At 48.1% G+C, this 20,333-nt stretch overlaps 1 protein-coding gene and 1 non-coding gene across 5 annotated transcripts in view; one reads left to right on the top strand and one right to left on the bottom strand.

Moving 5' to 3' along the window:
- The window catches only part of Ptdss2 (phosphatidylserine synthase 2), a 26,660-nt gene extending 7,495 nt beyond the window's left edge, over nucleotides 1-19,165 (top strand). The window contains exons 3-12 of one of the 4 annotated variants that reach the window (XM_029556803.1): nucleotides 5,631-5,713; nucleotides 10,109-10,212; nucleotides 14,673-14,807; nucleotides 15,261-15,311; nucleotides 15,859-15,972; nucleotides 16,062-16,180; nucleotides 17,363-17,477; nucleotides 17,559-17,704; nucleotides 17,809-17,994; nucleotides 18,510-19,165. In XM_029556803.1, the coding sequence (XP_029412663.1) occupies nucleotides 5,631-5,713; nucleotides 10,109-10,212; nucleotides 14,673-14,807; nucleotides 15,261-15,311; nucleotides 15,859-15,972; nucleotides 16,062-16,180; nucleotides 17,363-17,477; nucleotides 17,559-17,704; nucleotides 17,809-17,994; nucleotides 18,510-18,660 (1,204 nt within the window). In that variant the 3' untranslated portion in view covers nucleotides 18,661-19,165. Of the gene's footprint in view, nucleotides 1-5,630; nucleotides 5,714-10,040; nucleotides 10,213-14,672; nucleotides 14,808-15,260; nucleotides 15,312-15,858; nucleotides 15,973-16,061; nucleotides 16,181-17,362; nucleotides 17,478-17,558; nucleotides 17,705-17,808; nucleotides 17,995-18,301 lie in introns of all 4 variants that reach the window. The other 3 variants (XM_008854377.3, XM_017803577.2, XM_029556804.1) reach the window with 3 other exon arrangements.
- Nucleotides 11,518-11,588, bottom strand: Trnaa-agc. Its single transcript has one exon. It is a non-coding gene; the product is annotated as a tRNA-Ala (tRNA).
- Nucleotides 19,166-20,333: the final 1,168 nt, after the last annotated feature.

Consider the following 20,333-nt stretch of genomic DNA (forward strand, 5'->3'; position numbering starts at 1 on the left):
CCGGCCTTGAACTCACAGAGATTGACCTGCCTCTGCCTCCTGAGTGCTGGGATTAAAGGCATGTGCCACCACACCTGGCTGTAAATAAAATATATTTTTTTTAAATGGTAGTATAGCCAGGCGTGGTGGCGCAAGCCTTTAGTCCCAGCACTCGGGAGGCAGAGGCAGGCGGATCTCTATGAGTTCAAGGCCAGCTTGGTCTACATAGTGAGTTCCAGGACAGCCGGGGCTACAGGGAGACCCTGTCTCAAAAAGACCAAAAGAATAGAAAAAAGAATGGTAGTATGCAGGCTGAAAAGGATGGATCAGTGGTTTAAGAGCACTGGCAGCTCTTGTAGAGGACCCAGGTTCTGTTCCCAGCACCCACACGGTGGCTAACAACTGTTTGTAACTCCAGTTCCAGGGTATCCGGCAGTATATGACACAGGTGTACTTACAAGCACGCAGGCAAAACACTGAAACAAGTAAAGTAAAAACAAATAAATAAAAATAAGTAAATCTTTTTTAAAAATGGTGGTACATGCATGTCCTCGCTTCTCTAGAAGCTGAGGCATGAGATTGCTTCAACCTATGAATTTGATACCATCCTGGGCAACATAATGACACTCATTCTCAAAAAAGTAAAGTAAAAATTGAGCAAAAGACCTGAACAAAGGGCTAGAGAGATGACTAAGGAGTTAAGAATGCTTCCTGCTGGGCATGATGGGCACGCCTTTAATTGCAACACTCAGGAAGCAGAGGCAGGTAGATCTCTATGAGTTCAAGGCCAGCCTGGTCTCCATAAGTTCAAGGCCAGCTGGGGCTACAGACCCTGTCTCAAAAACAACAAAACAAAACAAAAAAACTTCCTGCTCTTGCAGAGAACTCAAGTTTGAAGTTTGGTTCCTAGCACTTGTGTTGGGTGACTCACAACCACCTATAATACCAGCTCCAGGGGATCTAACACTTCTAGTCTCTGAGGACACCTGCATTCATGTGTGCATATGCACACACAGTCACACACATTTGCACATAATTAAAAATAGTAAAAGTAAATCCTTTTTAGAAAAAGATCTCAACAGATCTCTCACTAAGGAGAACACAGGAAGGAAACAGTGTGAAACATATAAGACATCCCAAGGCACAACAGACTTAAAACAGTGAGATGCTGCCACACACCTGTGGGAAGGGCTCCAATTTAAAACCTGATGACACTAGATGCTGGAGAGGATTCAAAACAACAGCATCTTGTTCATTCCTAATAAGGATGTCAAGTGCTTGGCCACATTGGAATACAGCTTAGAGAACTAAATATTCTTTTTTTTATGTGTATGAGTGTTATGCTTTCATGTATGTAAGTGGACCTGTGTCATGCAGTGCTGAGGAGGACAGAAGAGGACCTCAGATCCTTTGGAACTAGAGTTAAGGTATGGTTGTTCGCTGCAATGGGGTGCTGGGATTCAAACCCAGGTCTTCCGCAAGAGCAGCCAGTGCTCTTAACTGCTGAGCCATCTCTCTAGCTCCAGAACTAAGCATTCTTAATGTATGGTTCAACATCATACTTCTAAGCATCCAGTTGAACAAAAAATTTGTGTCCACACAAAATCTGTAGGCAAATGTTTGTGGCCAAAGACTGAAAGTACCCAGTGTACCTTCTGTACTGAGTGGATGAATAGGTACCATATATGGCATGGAGCATTTTACTCAGCAATAGGAAGAACCAAGCCCTCACATCACAAACAAAGAGGAGTAGAGGAGTGGGGGTTTTTTGGGTCTTTTTGAGACAGGGTCTCCTAGTAGCCCCAGCTGGCCTGGAACTCACTATGTAGACCAGGCTGGCCTCGGTCACCTCAGTTTTGCAGAGATCTTCCTGTTCTGCTGGGATTAAAGCTGTGTGCTACCACACCTGGCCTTTTTTTTAAAAAAAAAAAAAAATATATATATATTTTTTTTAAATTTTATTTACTATTTCTATTTTTTGTGCATGAGTGTATTGCCTGCACGTAGGTAAGTGCACTAGTGCCATGCAATGCCTGCGGAGGTCAGAAGAGGCTGTCGGAGCCCCTGGAAGTGGAGTTAGTGACAGTTTTTAGTTGTCATGTGGGTGCTGGGATTCGAACCCGGGTCTTCTGTAAGAACAGTTTTAATTAAAAAAAAAAAAAAATATATATATATTTTTTTTTTTTTTTAATTAAAACTGTTCTTACAGAAGACCCGGGTTCGAATCCCAGCACCCACATGACAACTAACAACTGTCCATAACTCCACTTCCAGGGGATCCGACAGCCTCTTCTGACCTCCGCAGGCATTGCATGGCACTAGTGCACTTACCTACGTGCAGGCAATACACTCATGCACATAAAATAAAAATAATAAATTAAAAAAAGAGGAGTCTTAAATGCTTTTTCCCGAATAAAAGATGCCAGTTGAAAAGGCTGTACCCAAAGCAGGGCATGATGAGGGAAACATAGCATTTGTTAAGCCAAGGCAAGAGGATCATAAATTTGAGGCCAGTCTGGGCTACATAGTGAGACCCTGCTTCAAGAAAACAAAAAGAAAGGACTAAATGCTACAGGACACCCACTAGCTGTATTCTGGAAGAAGTGAAGTTACTCAGAGGTGAATGGATCTGTGGCGCCCGCTCATGGCATTCTTATGACTGCTCAGCCCAAAGTTGTAATGGGACACACGTGATGTGCATTTGTCAGTCTGTGAAATAACACAGAGTGGGCTCTACTGTGTGCAAATTGAAAGCTAATTTAGGGGATAGTAGGTCAGTGGTAAAGTACTTGCCTAGCATTGGCGAGGCCTGGGTTCCATCTCAAGTGCCCCAAAAATGAACTTAGAAGGCTAGACCCTCAAGAGGGAAGGCAGACTGACAAGAGAATCTGTTTATAGGTGCACTGAGATTCCTGAGGTGCTAGAAGGTGGGGTCTGTAAGAACAGAGGCAGAGGGCCTACAAGAGCCGTGTGCTAGCTGACAGCCGGGTCCGTGAGTGCTCTTGCAGTTGCTGCTATGTTTTTTATTGTGTGGCAGATGCCAGAAACCAGTAAAAACTCAGGCTTAGCTCATTGCAGTTACAAAGAGACATAAATGTTAATAGTACTTCAGCTTTCCACACATCTACCAGCTCTATAACTGCGGGCTCAGCAGTGTTTGTGAACATTTGGAAACCCTGCATCTGTACTGAACACACAGACTTTCCTTGTCACCGCTTCCCGATGCTGGAGCGTACCGCTTTGCGTGTAGCAGCCATGTTGCATATGAGCTACTCTGTGCAATTTAGAGATAATTTAAAATAAATAGGAGATGTGTGTGGGCTCTATACAGATAGCACTTTATATACAGAACTTGAATACTAACAGATTTCACTGTCATTGAGAGATTCTGAAACCAACATGTCACAGGTACCAGAGTAACTGTTTATGAATGGACATGGTTAGTGCAGGTGTGACCTGAGAGCCTACTGGCAGCAAGTATATCCAGCACGCGTATCTTGGCTTCTGGTGTTCTCCAGTGAAGACCCAGGCTCCTTAAAGAAATATCTGAGGCAGGAAAGGCCCAGGATGGGCTGAGAGGTTCCTGTTGTGCCAGAAGCTTAAGAAAACAAAACAAAGCCAACAATGGTGACGGATCATGTCAAACCAATGGCCTCTTGTAGTCAATGTGAGCAACAGAATCAGTAAAGTAGTATTGGAAACAACCCACTACATGAAATTTAATGTCCACGAGTCCATACTGAAATAAGTGATTAAATCAATGAATAAAGATGAGGGACATGGCTCCCATGCAGAATAATCCCACGTGCAGTAGGCTCCATCTGAGAGCTCTGAGGAGAAGGCTTCGAGCCCTACATCTTTCCTGTGCCTTCCTTAGAGCTCAGCATATCAAGGGAAGATCGCTCTGCAGTGGTAACCCGGGGTTATGCCTTGGCCATGCTCAGGGTCGACATCAGCAGTCCTAAGAAGCAGATCAGGTTGGCAGTGGGGACTAGTTGGTTCTCAGAGGGCATCTCCCCCTGGATCTTTTCCCCAAGCCTGTAGCCCTAGTCTGACCATGAGGAGAACAAAGGGAAGTCCTTACACAGTTTGACCAGTCCTGCTCACACCCAACCAGGTCATAAGAAACAGTCTCTTTCATCACCTGAGGGGCCTATGGAGGTGTTAAGACCCTGTATTATGTGGGGCCCTCGAACAGGCATCTGGGGCAGAGGATGACACAAGAAGAAGCTGAGGAAGTGAGTGAAGTGGGAACTTCATTTGGTTGGACCTTTACATGGAAAGTGTAAGGCATTTATTTTCCTTTTAAGTTACTTCTTTTGCCCAACTGACATACTTTCAAGTACTTAAGTAATTCTTGCAACTCAGCTTTTTAAATCATCATTCACATGGGACGTGTAGCATGATCAGGTTCCCATACCACCCAGCCTAAATGCCTGTGTGTTGCTTTGTGCCACAAGATGACTATGTGGTTGAGGCACACCAGTGTCCCCAGGTGGGTGTGTCACAGGCTTGTCTCAGGCTAGCAGGGCAGTAGCCTCACTTTGTCTTGATCTTCATTCCTATCCTTTTGGGAGTGGGAAATTATATCTTTCACCTAGCAGTATAGCCCTCTGCAGCTGCAGGCAACTGAGTGGGGCTGTTCTTGCTTAAGATAACCCTTCAGGGTGCCCCTCCCAGGTGCCTTTCCCATCTCCCTAGTGCTTCTGTAATAGATAGAGCTGTGCTCCTTGTCTGCTGAGCTGAGACATGAGTACTCTCTTCCTCCTGGCAGCAGTGGTGTGGAGCCCCGTTGGCATGGAAATTCACATGTGACTTAGGGAGCCACAGATGTTCTGCTAAGGTTGGAACCCTCATCCTGGCTATTGGGGGGGTGGGGAGCAGGCAGCAGCACTCAGTATTCTTAGCTGTGCTTGCCACCTTGGTCAGGTGGGGTGTCAAGATGCTGTATGAAATGAAACAAACTGAGAGGGAAGCTTAATAAGACAGGACATGGCTGGAGTTTATGTTCTTGTGAACACTGGCCTGAGCAGGTCCTTGGCAGGGACTGTAATCGTAAAGCTACAGCCTGATCTGGGAGCCCCAGCCCCTTCCCCTGCTATGGCCACAGCCTTGGGTTCCTGCTGGGGGCCATGTTTCTGCACCTTGTCCAAGTGTTTTCAGTGTTTGTTTGCAGGTATAGGTAGTGTACTTACCCTTGCATCTTGTATTAGAGGTGGTGACCTAACAGGACAAAAGCTCTCTCTAGAAAGACCTGTTGTGACTGTGCTGGTATACAGCTCTTAGGTCCTGACATCTTACAGGGGTGTTATGAGGCCTCATGGTCATGTGTGCAAGCATTTCAGTGACGCTACTAGACACTGTACGTGGAATGAGATCCCACAGAAGGACCTCTGAGGGTGGTGCTGCCTGTGGGCTGGTAGAGCTGGAGAGGCAACCATAGACCTTGAAGTGGAATGAGCCGGCCGGTTCAGACCAGCTTGCTACCAAGCAGTTGCCAGACCGAAGCTGTCCCAAGCACTTCCTCCTGCCTAGCTCCCTGAGTACCAGGACCTGGCCCACAGTGGGTGTCCCTGGGGTTCCTGCTGCCTCCCACCTCTGCTCGGAAGAAGCTTGCGCACACTGAGGGGCTGTTTGTTCTTTATTTGCAGAGGTATTGTGGCCAGTATTTTGGTTTTCTTATGTTTTGGAGTCACACAAGCCAAAGACGGGCCATTTTCCAGACCTCATCCAGGTAACTCGTCATTTCTTTCTCCACGTGTGCAATGTAGCCCTTCTGTCCTGAGCATCCGCTCTGTGTCTGTGCTGCTGGGTGTGACTGTCCTGCTCCCCTCTGTTAGCTCCTCCTGCAGCCACTGCCCCCACTGTAAGAAGAATGGAATGTACCTGCTCTACACCCCCCATGTCCCACCTCCTCTACCTCCTCATCCAGCTGCAAGAGTCTCTTTCCCCTCCTGTGCTTCACCTGCCCTGAATGAGGCTCCTCACCTTCCTGTAGACTGGGGTACCCCATGGATATGGGAGGGGCTGGAAACCTAGGGACAGCTGTTAGGGTGCTCTCTGCCTCTTACACCCCTACTCCAAGTTCTCACAAATTCCTGGCATCAAATTGCCCCCTGTGAACCTCAACTGGAGGGCACAGGCCACCCACCTGTCTCCTCCCAGTTGCCCCAGGGCTTAGATTGGAGGCTTCTGAAGCTACAACTTGATTGGTGTCTCGTTAAGGGCCACAGCATATATTTAGAAACATGTTTCTTTTCTGTCTCAATAAGAGTATGAATTATTTGGGGGCTGGAGAGATATCTCACTGGGTGTTCTTGGCAAAGGACCTGGATTCGAATCCCAGCACCCACATGGCAGCTAACAACTATCTGTAACTCCAGTTCCAGGGGCTCCAGCACCTTCTTCTGTCCTCCGTGGGCATTGCACAACACCGGTGCACTTACATACATGCAGACATAACACTCATACACATAAAATGAGAATAATTTTTTTTTTTTTTTTTGGTGTTTTCGAGACAGGGTCTCCCTGTAGCCGAAGTTGTCCTGGAACTCACTATGTAGATCAGGCTGGCCTTGAACTCACAGAGATCCACCTGCCTCTGCCTCCCGAGAGAATAAATTTAAAAAAATATTTTATTTATTATTTTTATTTTATATGTATGTGTGTATTGCCAAGGTGTAGGTAAGTGCACCCGTGTTGTGCAGTGCCCTTGGAGGACAGAAGAGGCCGTCAGATCCCCTGGAACTGGAGTTACAGACAGTTGTTAGCTGCCATGTGGGTGCTGGGATTCAAACTCGAGTCTTCTGCAAGAACAACCAGTGTTCTTAACCACTGAGCCATCTCTCCAGCCCCAAGAATAAACTTTTTAAAAAAGAATCAGAAAGAGTATGAATTGTGGAAATAACTATTTTAGATATTTTAAAAAATAACTGCTGTTAAACTTTGTTGTATTTTATATATATATGTATATATATATATATATACACATATATATATATGATGAGTGATGAGGTCCAAGCAATCCTCCTGCCTCAGCCTCTGAGGTACTACATGCCACAGTATCTGTCTTCACCACATTTTCATTCGGCCTGTGATTTGCTTATACATTTGTTTATTCTTGAGGGTCTCACTATTGCCGAGGCTAGTCTCAAATTTCTGGATTCAAGGAATTCTCTTGCCTCCACTCCTGAGCATTGGGACCACAGACATGTGCCCACCACACCTCCTGGTTTTCATATTGGTTTGTTTGTTGTTGCTGTTGTTTACTTATAAATTAAGCAGTGGTGAGATTTTTTTCACATATGTCTGTGTGTATTACCCTGATTATTTAATAAACCATTATAGGAGCAGAAATACATTATTAGTCTTGAGCACTTTAGCCCCCAAATGGGGCATCTCTGCCCAGGGTGACTTAGTGTTAAGTCTCTGAGCAAGGCTTCCCTGTGCTCCAGAAGTTCTGAGGGGTCTATCAGGAACCTGAAGAGGCTGTTGATGTCTCTGATTGCTGCTGGAATACTAAGAATGGCCACACAGCCTCAGTGGGCCTCTTCCGTCTGAGCCCATCCACCCAGCCTTGCCTCAGAAGGTTTCAAAGCAGAGCCACAGAAAAGCAAAGTGATGGTTTCAAAACTACCCCATTGCTGAGTGCTTGGTATGTTTGGAAGAAGCCCACCCAGTGAGGCATACTCCTCCTCCTCCGTCTTGGAAGCCACATCTCAGTGAGTGAGACAGATGAGGCCAGTTGGCAGCAGCTTGCCCCCCTGCATATGGCCCCTGGACATTGGAAGTGGCTCCAGGAGACCCTTAGGTCCTCTTGTCCAGGAACACAAGCTCCTGTACCTCAGCAGGCACAGATCACCGTGTCTGAAAGGATTTAGCGCTTCTGGAGGTTCTATGGACTTCTCTGAGCAATGTAAATACTGCTCCAGCTCCCTATATTTGGATCACACCATGCTTGCCTCTGAGTTACTTTGAGAACTCTGCTCTGCCTCTCCTTCCAGTGTAGCTTCCCCTGCAGAAGCTCCAGGCTTCTTCAAAACTTTTTGCCTTATTCAAGAAGGAAGTCTGTCCCGAGCCACCTTCCTCCTCACATCTTGTTAATATCCCAACCTTTCCAATAAGAAGTGAGGTGCATAAGTGAGAGGTCTCCAAGCAGCATCCTGGCAAGGACAGCAGGAAGGGTGTTCCACCCAAAGAGAAGGGTTCTGTCCAGGGCTCTGTCTCCTCTCCACCTCAGGGTCACAGCTCAGGAAGACCCAGTCTGACTTCCTCACCTGGGCCCTTAGCAGCCTGGCCTCATTAGGGCGGCAAATGAGCATCTAGCTGACCTGTCTGGGTGGTTGCTTTATTTGGAAACTTGAATTGGCTATGATTCCAAGTGAATACCTTTGAAGCAGATCCTGGCTCTATAGACACAGCCTCTCTCTTTGATTCAGTTTTTTTCATTGTTGTTGTCTATGTGCAGTACTGCAGGTTGAACCCTAGGCAAATGCACCGTAGGCAAACACATCACCACTGAGCTGCAGCCCCAGTCCCCTTCCTGGCTCTTATTTTCTAATGTGGCTCTCTCCAAAAGCCATACTGCTGAGGCTGCCTGTGTGCTCTTCCCTCAGATTTGATGTTTGGGTGGACAAGGGCACTAGCATCAAGGTCACCAAAACCAGGGATCACTGGAATTTATTGGCGAGGTGTGAGTGAAGAGGCAACTGGATATTTAGGGGTAGGCCTAATAGGAGGTGAGGACTCACAGATGGTTCAGCTTCTGATTTGGGCTTTTGCTAGGAAAGTCCAGGAAACAGCAGTAGCTGAAGAGACTATCTCAACCTCAGCACTGATGACACAAGCAGTACCTGTTGGGGATGTTGTAGCCTCAGGTGTGGCCTCTTCCCTCAAGGAAGCCCTCCCCAGTTCACCAGTTCAATGGTGCAGGTCATCTTGCCACTCTCAACAGTCCTCAGTTGGTTGTACTACAGACTTGTTAGCTGCCATTGCATCCCAAGCCAGCAAAGACTTTTCCCACAGGGTCTTCCTACCCTCCAGGTGTGAAGAGTGTTCATAATCTGAGGTATCATCTGTGTCCCAGAGCCATTTGAACAAATTCCATTATAAGCCTCCCACATCATGTTTCTTGCCTGTTAGGGTCAGTCATCCTCAACCAAGTAGATCAGGGTACACATGCTGGCCTAAGGACACCTGCATTTGCAAGCAGGAGACCCCATGCATGCATGGTCTCTCAGTGCTCCTCATGGGTCCTCAGTCTATGGTGATATCAAAGATGGAGGGGTGTTTGTAATCTGTCATCTGACCAAGCTGGTCTTGGTCAGGTGACAGCGGCAAAAAAATAAAAATAAAAAATAAAAAAAAAGATGGAGGGCTGTTTTAATATCAGAAGTCTGCTAATATTCATCATATTAACATTAAAATACCTTCTTAAATACAGAAGAATAAAACTTCATATTGATTTATAACAAAAACCTAACCTATTAGAATTACAAGGTTTTGTTACTGTGATAAAAGGTATCCATCAGAGCCTGCTGCAAACCTGGCACAGGTCAGCAGCATCAGTAGTAGACATTGGACCAGGATGTTGCCATCACTGCTTCTACCCAACATTTACAGGTCTTCTGTGCCACTGTGGTTCGGTAAAATGAAATAAGAGACCTCAGGACTAGAGTAGAAGGAAATAAAGGAAAAAACCATTTCACATTTCAGGGAGAACTTCTTTGTGCAATATTTATGATTTATTTATTTATTATTTATATTTGTTTGTTTTCTTAGGGTCCCACTGCCTGGCCTGGAACTCACTATGTAGACCAGGCTGGCCTCAAATTCATAGAGTCTACCTGCCTCTGCATCTCAAGTGCTAGCTTTAAAGGCATGTGCCACCTCTGTGTGCTGTTTTAATTTGGACCTTGCATTATAAAGGCTCTACCAAGGACACGCAAGCCCCTTCCCACCTTTCAATACTGTTCATGATCAGGGGCCTCATGGGGCAGGGAGTGCAGTGGGTTGGACTTCCAGGGCAGGACTCCTGACATTGTTGTGTTATCTTCTTATAGCTTACTGGCGGTTTTGGCTGTGCGTTAGTGTGGTCTACGAATTGTTTCTCATCTTCATTCTCTTCCAGGTAAGCAGCTTTTCTTGGCTGATAAAATGGGAGCAGATGGTAAAGAGGGCCTCAGATTCTCAGTCCCCATAGTGCTGACAGGAAGACAAGCTAGAACAGCACAGGTAGGCACAAACTTGTGTCTCACTTCCAGATAGACCCCATATGGAGAGCTGTTTTAGTGTGGGTGCAGGCACAGGCTGCTGTCACTGCCAGATGCAAACAGGGCCAGACACAGAAAAGGCAGCTTATCTGATTCCAAGACAGGGACTGTTGGAAGGCCAGTGGCACATCAAGCCGTAGTTTATCTCTGGCCTGTAGCTGAGCAGCTGGAGCTTCACAGTCCCAAGGAGCTGGTAGGCTGGCTTCTCACCAGGGAGCAGGGGCAGTTACAGTAATGTGTTCTCTAATGATCTACTCGCCATCACTAAGTGGACCAGGAGCTCCGTCAGGTTTTTTATCATTGTGCTCACTCCTCTGTCTGGGGCAGGTATTTCGAGCTGTAGTCTGTGCATGCCCAAAGCATCACAGCAGGACACAGAACAGTTCTATCTCGAGAAAACTCACTCAAAGACCTTTGATAGTCTTCCTGCACTGCCCCCCTGACTTGTCTCTGAGGACAGCCCATGAATGGAGCCACACAGTGGGCACTGTACACCCTTGAGACCCACATCGTACCTTTGAGGTCCACCTAGCTGTGTCTCACCTGTGGCTAACAGACACCATTGTACAGATGGACTGCAGCTTATCCACTCAACGGACATGGCAGGCATTTGGTTGTTTCCCATTCAGAGCTACTCTCAACATTCCTGTCAGGCTTTATGTGGACACAAGTTTCCATTTCTCTAGGAGACAGGCAACAGTGGTCTCTGGTCATGTCACACGTATGCTTTTAATAGTTGGAGGAGCCACCAGGCTGCCTTCCAGCATGGCTGTGCCATCTTGCATCCCATGAGCACTAAGTTCCTGCTGCTTTACACTGTTGCTTTCATTTCTGTCATGTGAGTTCCCAGAGGTGGAATTGCTGGTAGTGAATGGAATTAAATCCTAAGCGGTGTGAGGTGGTATCTCTTGGCTTTGATTTGTATATGCTACAACTAAAATCCAAGCTTTTTTCAGATTTCCTTAGTTTTACTTAATGCCTTTTTCCTGCCCAGAATCCATTTCAAGGCACATCACACCTAGGTGTGACATCATCTGGGCGGGGCAGTTCTCAGGCTGACCCTGCTTCTGATGGGCTGGCAGCTCTGAAGAGGCTGATGGGTGTCTCCTGGGTCAGGTGCAATGTAGTCACAAGGTGTGAGTCTTCACACTTTGCTCTTCTCCTTCCAAATTGTCTTGTTCAGCTGCTCTCCTGCATTTCCAAATGAATGCTAGAATCACATTCCGGCTATGTGAAAGAGCCCGTGAGAGTTCTTCTTTTTCTTTTTTTGCAGTGCTGGGGATGGAACCCAGGCTTCCTGCACGCTAGGCAGGCACTCTACCACTGAGCCACACCCCATCCCTAGCAGGTGAGATGTTGACAGACCATAGATCAGTTTAGAACATGATCATCCCAACGTTGTTACATCTTCCAGTCCATGAACATGGGATGTCTTCCCATTTATTTTGGGTTCTTAATTTCTGCTTCCCGTTTGTTTAGGTTCCTAATTTCTGTTTCATAGTTTTCATAGTGTAAGTTTTACACTTCCTTTTAAAAAAATTATTCCCAAGTATTTTATTTGTTTTGATGCTTTTATAAGTGGGAATTGTCTTCTCAGTTTCATTTTGGATTGTTTGTTAATAGTATATAGAAATACAATTTATTTTCATGCTGATTTGTGTCCCAAGACTTTGCTGAACTTGGTTATTAGCTCTAGTACTTCCTTAGGGTTGATGTTTTTGGCTCTCAGATGCTGTGACTCTTCCTTTCCAGTCTGGTGCCTTTTATTTTCTACTCTTGCCTGGTTCTGTATCTGGGCCTTCCAGCCCTGTTTTGAGCACAAGTAGCAAGCATGAACCTCCTTAACTGTTCCTGATCTCAGAGAAGTACCCAGCCTGACTGTGGTGAGTGTGGTCTGAACTCCAGCTTTTCCCAGAAACCCTCACCAGGTAGAGATAGTTTATTTGTTTATTTGTAGCTGGTTAAATGGGTTTTTTTTTTTTTTTTTTTTTTTGGTTTGGTTTGGTTTTTTTTTTTTGAGACACAGTCTCACTATGTAGTCCTGGCTAGCCTGGAACGCTTATATATACCAGGCTGGCCTGGAAGTCACAGAGATCCACCTGCCTATGCCTCCCAAGTGCTGGGATTAAAGGGATGTGCCAACACATCCGACTTAGTTGACTCTTTTTATTGTGAAAGCTTACCAAATTTTGTTAAACACATTTTCTGCGTTAGGTGAGATGATTATGTGTGTGGATTTTTCCTCCATTGATTAGGGTATTTATACTGATTAATGTTTAAAATTTGGTCTGGGGGTGTTTTGTCTGTCTTGTTTTTGAGACAGGGTCTCCTGTAGCGTAGGTTGGCTCCGAACTTGCAGCAGTCCTCCTGCTTGTGCTTCCGAAGTGCTGGGATTGCAAGTGTGCACCACCATGCCTGACATGAATGAATTTCTCGATGGAACCCACCATGCGTTCCTGAGATTCTGTGGTGATACATAATCTTGTCTGTCATCTGGATTCAGCCTCCTCCAGTTTTGCCTAGGATCTTTTCATCCCTTAGGAGATACTGGTGCTCTAATTTCCTGGAGCGGCTTTTTCTGGAGTTGGCATCAGGGTTAATTAGGATTTATTTCTCTGATGTTTTTCTTGGGATTTGAATGAGTTTCAAGAATACACCATCCACATGGCTCCTCCCTGGAAAGACTCATCTTGATAATGGATTTGCAGCATCTGTCAGGATCTCCTTCATACAGTTTTACTATATGATCTTTTACTGCCCATTTCCATCTATCCCCTGAAAAGAAGTTGCTGTGTGCCATTCATGTGGAAGGAACCAGGACTAGGGTTGTGTGTCTTTATGTTATATTTCGGAATTCTTCTGTAAGGAAAGCTAGTCTCTTTTCCACCATGTGTTAAGTATCTAATAATCTGTTGATGTTGGCATGGACTCATATAATTTTGTATTGGGTTCTTTTCCAATACTACTTTTAGTTTTTCAGAGTTCTTTAGGCCATTTACAGCTCTCATTTGGTTCCTGTCTTGCTTGACACATTCCATCTTTAAAAGTTCTTGGTTTGGGGCTGGAGAGATGGCTCAGCGGTTAATACTAGCTGTTCTTACAGAAGACCTGGGTTCAAATCCCAGCACCCACATGGCAGCTAACAACTATCCATAACTCCAGTTTCAGGGGATCCAACAGCTTCTTCTGACCTCCTCGGGCATTGCACAACACAGGTGCACTTACCTACCTGCTGGCAATACATGCATACACATAAAATAAAAATAATAAATAAAATTAACCAAAAAAATTAAAAAAAAAAAAAAAGTTCTTGGTTTTTGTGCCTTGAAGGTCTTCTTGGCCCACACCATAGGATGCTCCAAATGCCTGTACCCTTGCACCGGCCCTGGAGTCAGCCCTTTTCCCTAGGGCTCTCTTTTTTACTAAAGGATGATCTTAAGAGACTGAGGTCTAGGCACTAGGTGTGCTAGTCAGGTATCTAGTACCTCAACTGCAGAGCACAGCCCCATTGTGTGTTGGCCATGTATGTACGTATTACTATGACTGTAGCCAATTCTAGTGTTTGGTCTTGAAGACCCATCTGAAGTCTGATTGCTTCCCTTCCACCATGCTCTGCCCTCCACAGGAGCACTCTGAGGTCATGGGGTTTCTGGCATGTTGAGCAGAAGCCACATTTGGTTCGCAGCTTTGGGGTTAGGAATAAGAACTGCTTCAGTCTAAACTCGTGCCAAGCCCAGAACTCACCTTTTCTGACCTTGTTAGAGGCCTTGGGGCCTAAGGCGGAAAGTGGCACTTGGGGCTGGTCTTGGGACCATTCCTGCCTCAGCATGTCCTCAAGTCCTGCTGATTTCCAGGATACATGGCATTAACAAGGTGGCCATCTGTGAAGTCTCTGCTTCAGGGACAGTAACCCTGGCTTTTGGGTCTGGGGCCAGTCTTACAGCTGACCAGCCTGTTCCTGTTTTCTCTCCTGTCTGTGGTGTGTTCTCATGTCTGTCTCCTGAACCTATGCTTCCTCAAAGGTCTTGTTTGTCCTGGCTGGTGGTCTGTTCCAGGACCTTCTCCTGATGTGTCTAAACGTGCTTCCTTCACTAAGGGGACAGAACTCTCAGCGGGTGCATTTCCAGGAAGACGGAGGGGTGCTCAGCAGAGTAGCTTTGAGTGTGACCCTGGACTCGGGGGGGAAGGGAAACAGTGCAGGGCTGCCTTCTCTGGACCAGGGATTTAGCCTTGCATCCCCTGGAGGCTAGCATCTGTGCCTTGCTGATTCACTGGGGCTTAAGATACCCAGATCTGTAGCCCTAGCTAGGATGGAAGGACTGTCGTCTTCATGACATGCTGACCGAGATGTAGGTCACACACCACAGAGCCTCCCATCTAGGCTGCCCCTGCTAATGCCCCACTAATGGTGCTGTTTTGCAGACAGTCCAGGATGGCCGGCAGTTTCTGAAGTATGTTGACCCCAGGCTGGGAGTCCCATTACCAGAGAGGGACTATGGGGGAAACTGCCTCATCTACGATGCTGACAACAACACTGACCCCTTCCACAACATCTGGGTAGGAGTAGTCTCCTGAGCCATGGGACTTCAGCAGCCCTAGGACTGTCCTTGATTTTATGGGATCAGGCCAGGTGCCCTCAGGACTGTCTGCTCTCCTGCTTCTGCAGGGCATTCTGGGGGGTCTACACATGGGGTCCTCTCCTGATCCAGGCCCATGGCCCTGTTTAGATTGGGTGGGATTTCACCAGAGGGGCATCTTGCTCTCTCTTACCAGCATGGTCATCTGAAAGTGCCCATAGCAACATATGTGCTGGACCCTGGCCTTGTCCTGATTTGATATCAGCATGAAGGGTTGTGAGGGAAGCAATAATGATCCTGGGCTGCTGCACAGCAAAAGGTTGTGGGGTCCTTAGAGACCTGCCCAAGACACCAAGCAGGGGAGGAGACTGCCTGAGGGAGAGGCTGCCCAGGGTAGGGGGCTGTGTCTAATGGTTGCACCTGTTACCCACAGGACAAGCTGGATGGCTTTGTTCCCGCACACTTCATTGGCTGGTATCTGAAGGTAGTGATCCACTGACCTGGCTTCCTGGTTCTCATCTCCCTGCCTCTCAAGTTCCGGGTCATTTCTGGCTACAGGGTTGACCTGAGTAGGGGGTGGGCGAGTTCTGGTAGGGAAGCACTGTGCAACCATGAAGGGTGTGTACAGTGTGCCTAGAAGCTCCCAGGTTTCCCGGCAAGACTCAAGAGCTAGTGCTGATCCTGCTGCTCAGGTCTACAGTCTATTCCTAGTACCATGGTCATTTAGGAAAAGGGAATGAGAGATGGCAGAGCAGGAAGCCCTGGCCAGCCTGGGCTGTAGATATACCCGACACTAGTGATGCCTGGCTTAACCTGGAGGAAGGACTAGGCCTTCCTTAGTGCTCAGTGTGGGCCCTTCCATGTTGGCTAAAAATCTTAGTCAAAGTTGGAGGGGCAACAGCCCGCCCATCTGCTACACTCACCTGGGACCCTCTGGGGCTGGGGACAGGGATCATGTATTTGAGGGGCACAATCTGGTCTGTAGGAAGTGAGGGGTGAAGCCTAGTAGGGTGCTTTCTGGAACCCTACAGACCCTCATGATCCGTGACTGGTGGATGTGCATGATCATCAGCGTGATGTTCGAGTTCCTGGAGTACAGCCTAGAGCACCAGCTGCCCAACTTCAGCGAGTGCTGGTGGGACCATGTAGGTACCAGTGGGCAGGGTATGGCCTGGGTGGGCCTGGACTTGGCATGTCAGGCCCCGTGGTTATCACCTCTCCTTTCCTGACCCAGTGGATCATGGATGTGCTCGTCTGCAATGGGCTGGGCATCTACTGCGGTATGAAGACCCTCGAGTGGCTGTCCTTGAAGACATACAAGTGGCAAGGCCTCTGGAACATTCCAACCTACAAGTACATCTTGGGAGTTATGGAGGGATCACAGAGCAGTGGCCCCAAATACAAGGCCTGGCCATACTGCTCAGGAGGGTTGCAGGCGAGATGGATCTTTGTCCCTCAGATTCCACTCAGCCCTCTTGGTGGTGGAAAGTCAGCTGGCTCCTGGCCTGCCCCTCTCAAGAGGCTATGGGCTTGTTCCATCCACCTGCTTTTGTTTGTTTGTGACAGGATCTCATGTCTCAGTCTAACCTAAAACTTACCCATGTAGTCAAGGATGATCTTGAACTTGTGATCCTCCTGCCTCTCCCTTCCAAATTCTGGGATTACTGGCATGTGCCACTACACCCAAGTTCTCTGATGTTTTTGAGATCTAAGAAAAAGCAATGGTGGAGTTTGGTGGCACACCTTTAATCCCAGCACTCAGGAGGCAGAGGCAGGTGGATCTCTGTGAGATTGTGGCCAGCCTAATCTACATAGTGAGTTCCAGGCCTAGCTGGGGCTACAGGGAGACCCTGTCTCAAAAAAAGAAGAAATGATGCAAGGAACATTGGTATGCATCTACAGATTCTACTGCTTGGGAGGGTGAGGCAGGAAGGTTCCTTAAACATAGTTCAAGGCTAGCCTAAGCAACACAGTGAGACTTTGTCTTAAGAAAAAGTCTTAGAAAAAAAAATGGGGGCTGGGGATGTGCCTCGGTTCATAGAGTACCTGGCACACGTGAAGCCCTGGGTTCAATACTCGGAACCATATAAACTACGCCTGTACTCCCAACACTTGGGTGATGAAGGCAAACAGATCAGAAGTTCAAAGTTATGTTCAGTAATATGATATGTTTGGGGCCAGCCTTGACTATGTTTTTAAAAAACATTACAAAAAGCTGGTGAAGCTGGGCAACGTAGCCATGTGGTAGTCCCAGCACTGTGAGGACAGGAGGGTCGAGGCCTGGTCCCTAGCACCACAAAAAGAAAAAACGGAGTCATGAGGAATGCGGCTGCCTTCCTATCCAGGCGACAGTCCCTTCCGAGTAGCTGGGTGAGATTCTGAAGAGGGTAGGGCCTTGTGTCTACTAAGGTGAACAATAATAACCACTGGCTCACAGGCTTTAACAGTGGCCCCATAACCTAAGTGAAGCTGGCTGGCTGGCAGTAGGGACTGAGTAGGCCATTGCTCTCAGGCTGCTGGCTCTCTGGTTCCCAGGGGCAAGATGAAGAGGATTGCCTTTCAGTTCACACCCTACAGCTGGGTGCGCTTTGAGTGGAAACCAGCCTCCAGCCTACATCGCTGGCTGGCCGTGTGTGGCATCATCTTGGTGGTAAGTCCTGGCCGCCTGATGATTGCACATCCATATACCATCTGTGGTCAGCACTCAGGCTGATCCTCTCCCTTCCCCTAGTTCCTCCTGGCAGAATTGAATACTTTCTACCTGAAGTTTGTGCTGTGGCTGCCCCCTGAGCACTACCTGGTTCTGCTGCGGCTGGTCTTCTTCGTGAATGTGGGTGGTGTGGCCATGCGTGAGATCTACGATTTCATGGATGAAGTGTGAGGGCTTCCCACCAGGCCTAGGGGGGTGGGTGGCTGGAGCCTGAGCATCCTAAGGGCCTGTGGGAGGCAGGGCAAGCCAAGCAGCTGCTGCCTCTCCACAGGAAGCCCCATAGGAAGCTGGGCCAGCAGGCCTGGCTGGTGGCAGCCATCACAGTCACTGAGTTACTCATCGTGGTGAAGTACGACCCACACACACTCACCTTGTCACTGCCCTTCTACATCTCCCAGTGCTGGACTCTTGGCTCCATTCTGGTGCTTACCTGGACTGTCTGGCGCTTCTTCCTGAGGTGAGGAGGGGTGGGGCTCCAGGCTGGCTGGCTTCACAGTGTGGTTGGTATCTCTCCTCCTTGGCAGACAAGGCCCCAGCCAACCCCACCCCTGCCTAGTAGTCCCAGCCGCTTTAGCCCCCGAACCCTCTGTGGATTCCCATGGCACTCCCTGGTAAATCCAAGCTCCTGAGGTTCAAGGCGGCCTGCCCTGTCCATTGCCGGCACCCTAGTTGGCCTCCACCCAGCTGCTCCTGGGATTGTAGCAGATGTGGCCTTCTGCAGAACACAAGGAGCACGGGTGGTGAGATGGCTCTGCTGCCCACAGGGACATCACCTTGAGGTATAAGGAGACTCGGCGGCAGAAACAGCAGAGTGACCAGGGCAGAGCCATCAACAGCGGAGATGGGCACCCAGGGCTGGATGATGACCTGCCAGGGACTGGGACTGCAGAGGAAGAGGGGCCCACCAATGAGGGTGCTTCCATTGGGAAGGAAGAAGCTTCAGCCACTTCATGAGCCCCTTTCTCCCCACAGGCCTTGTGCCTTAGGGCTGTCCCCTTTCTCCCATGCTCATGCTGCTGCCTGCGAGGAGGTGGAAGATCCCATCCTCACCCCACCAGGGGCACTTCAGTGTACATGTGTGTATGCGCCGGTAGGTGTGGGCACGTGTGCCCTTGGCTCCTGATGCTTCTCCAGGGCTGTGAACTGGCCGGTGAGCCTGGGGCTTGCTCTAGAGCAAGAGTCCTGCCCTGTCCCTCTGCTTGGTCAGCCAGGGCCCATGACCTATGACCCATGGACACCCTTGTGCTCAGCTTCAACACAGGCATCTGTACTGGAGAGGCATCCAGTACTCGGCGGCATAGGCCCCATGAGACCATCTGGCTCCCACTCAACTTCTGGCAGCATACGTGAAGGAGGTCACAACACCAAATGGCTGCAAAGGAGTGGGTCTAAAGAGTCCGCATAGTCATTCCCTTCGGAGCCTTCGTTTAATCCAGACTCTAAGCTGAAGGGTGTGTGCATGGAGGGAGGTCACCAAACTGGCCCCTTGAGGGGCCATCAAGTCAATAGACTCCAACTTGGAAACCTGTACCCCAGGTGCTGGAGTTATATTGTCACTGTGGCTCCCTGACTTTATAGTTGTCTCCTCGAGCAAACAGAACAATTAAAGTGATGGTGAAGGTAAGGTATACAACCTTTGGCCTTCTCTGCCCCCACTGGCTGTCCCATGCTCCCATGGACCTTCCAGAGGAATAGACTGGCTGGAGGTCCTGCCCCATCCATTTGGATCTGTGGGGGGGGGGGGTGTAGGACACAGTTCTCCCAGGGCTTGTGGGGAGGTGGGGGGATTTAAGACATGGCTTTCCTAGGGCAGGCACAGCTGCTCACAGGATCCATAGCTTGGGCATCTGCTACTGCCTACCACATTGTCTTTGAGTGGGGGTGGGGGCTGATGACCACTGAAGGATAGTCATGGGAGATGGTTGGTAACTGTACCTAGCTTTACAGTTGGAGCCCTTGGGAATGCAGAGACCACTTGCCTTCTGACAACTTCAGTTGCCCAGAGAGCTAGAGCTGAGGAAACTTTGTCCACAGATACAAAAGGGGTATGTATCTCAGTTAATGAGGCAATATGTTTCTTTGGAATTCTGAGACGGTTCTGATGTGTCACTCAGGCTGGCATAGAACTGTGCACTATGCAGCCCAGACTGGCCTCAAATTCGTGACAACCTGCCTCAGCCTCCCAATTGCTAGAATTACCAATGTGCACCACAATGCCTGACTAAAATATATTCATAATTGGTACACTCCTGTGAGTCTAGCACTTGAGAGGTGGAGGCAAGAAGATCTAGGGTTCAAGCTCATCCTTAGCCAACCTGGGCCACATGAGATGGTGGAGGTTAAGGTAAGCATTATCTTTCTCCTCAAATAACGTTTTTGTTTTTTGTTTTTTTGGTCTTTTTGAGACAAGGTCTCCCTGTAGCCCCAGCTGTCCTGGAACTCACTATGTAGACCAGACTGGCCCTGAACTCACAGAGATCTCGGCCTATCTCTGCCTCCCAGGTGTTGGAATTAAAAGGTGTGTGCCACCACACCTGGCAGAAATAACATTTGAGTAAACATTCACAAACCTTTCCTCTAGCATTTTTAAAATACAGTGTCTTCTCATCTGTGATCATCCACCACCGTGCAATCAATAGTACACCAGGACTACTTCTACTAACAAGCTTTGAGCACCTTTCCACAGCTCTTCCCTACTCTTCTCCCAGCCTCAGGAAACCTCTGCCCTCTCAGTTTCTGTGAGATCAAGCTTTTTAAAGTTGCACATGAGATCACACTATACTTGTCCTCCTGTGC

The sequence above is a fragment of the Nannospalax galili genome, unplaced genomic scaffold, assembly GCF_000622305.1.
Source record: "Nannospalax galili isolate Female #2095 unplaced genomic scaffold, S.galili_v1.0 scaffold507, whole genome shotgun sequence".
NCBI lineage: Eukaryota > Metazoa > Chordata > Mammalia > Rodentia > Spalacidae > Nannospalax > Nannospalax galili.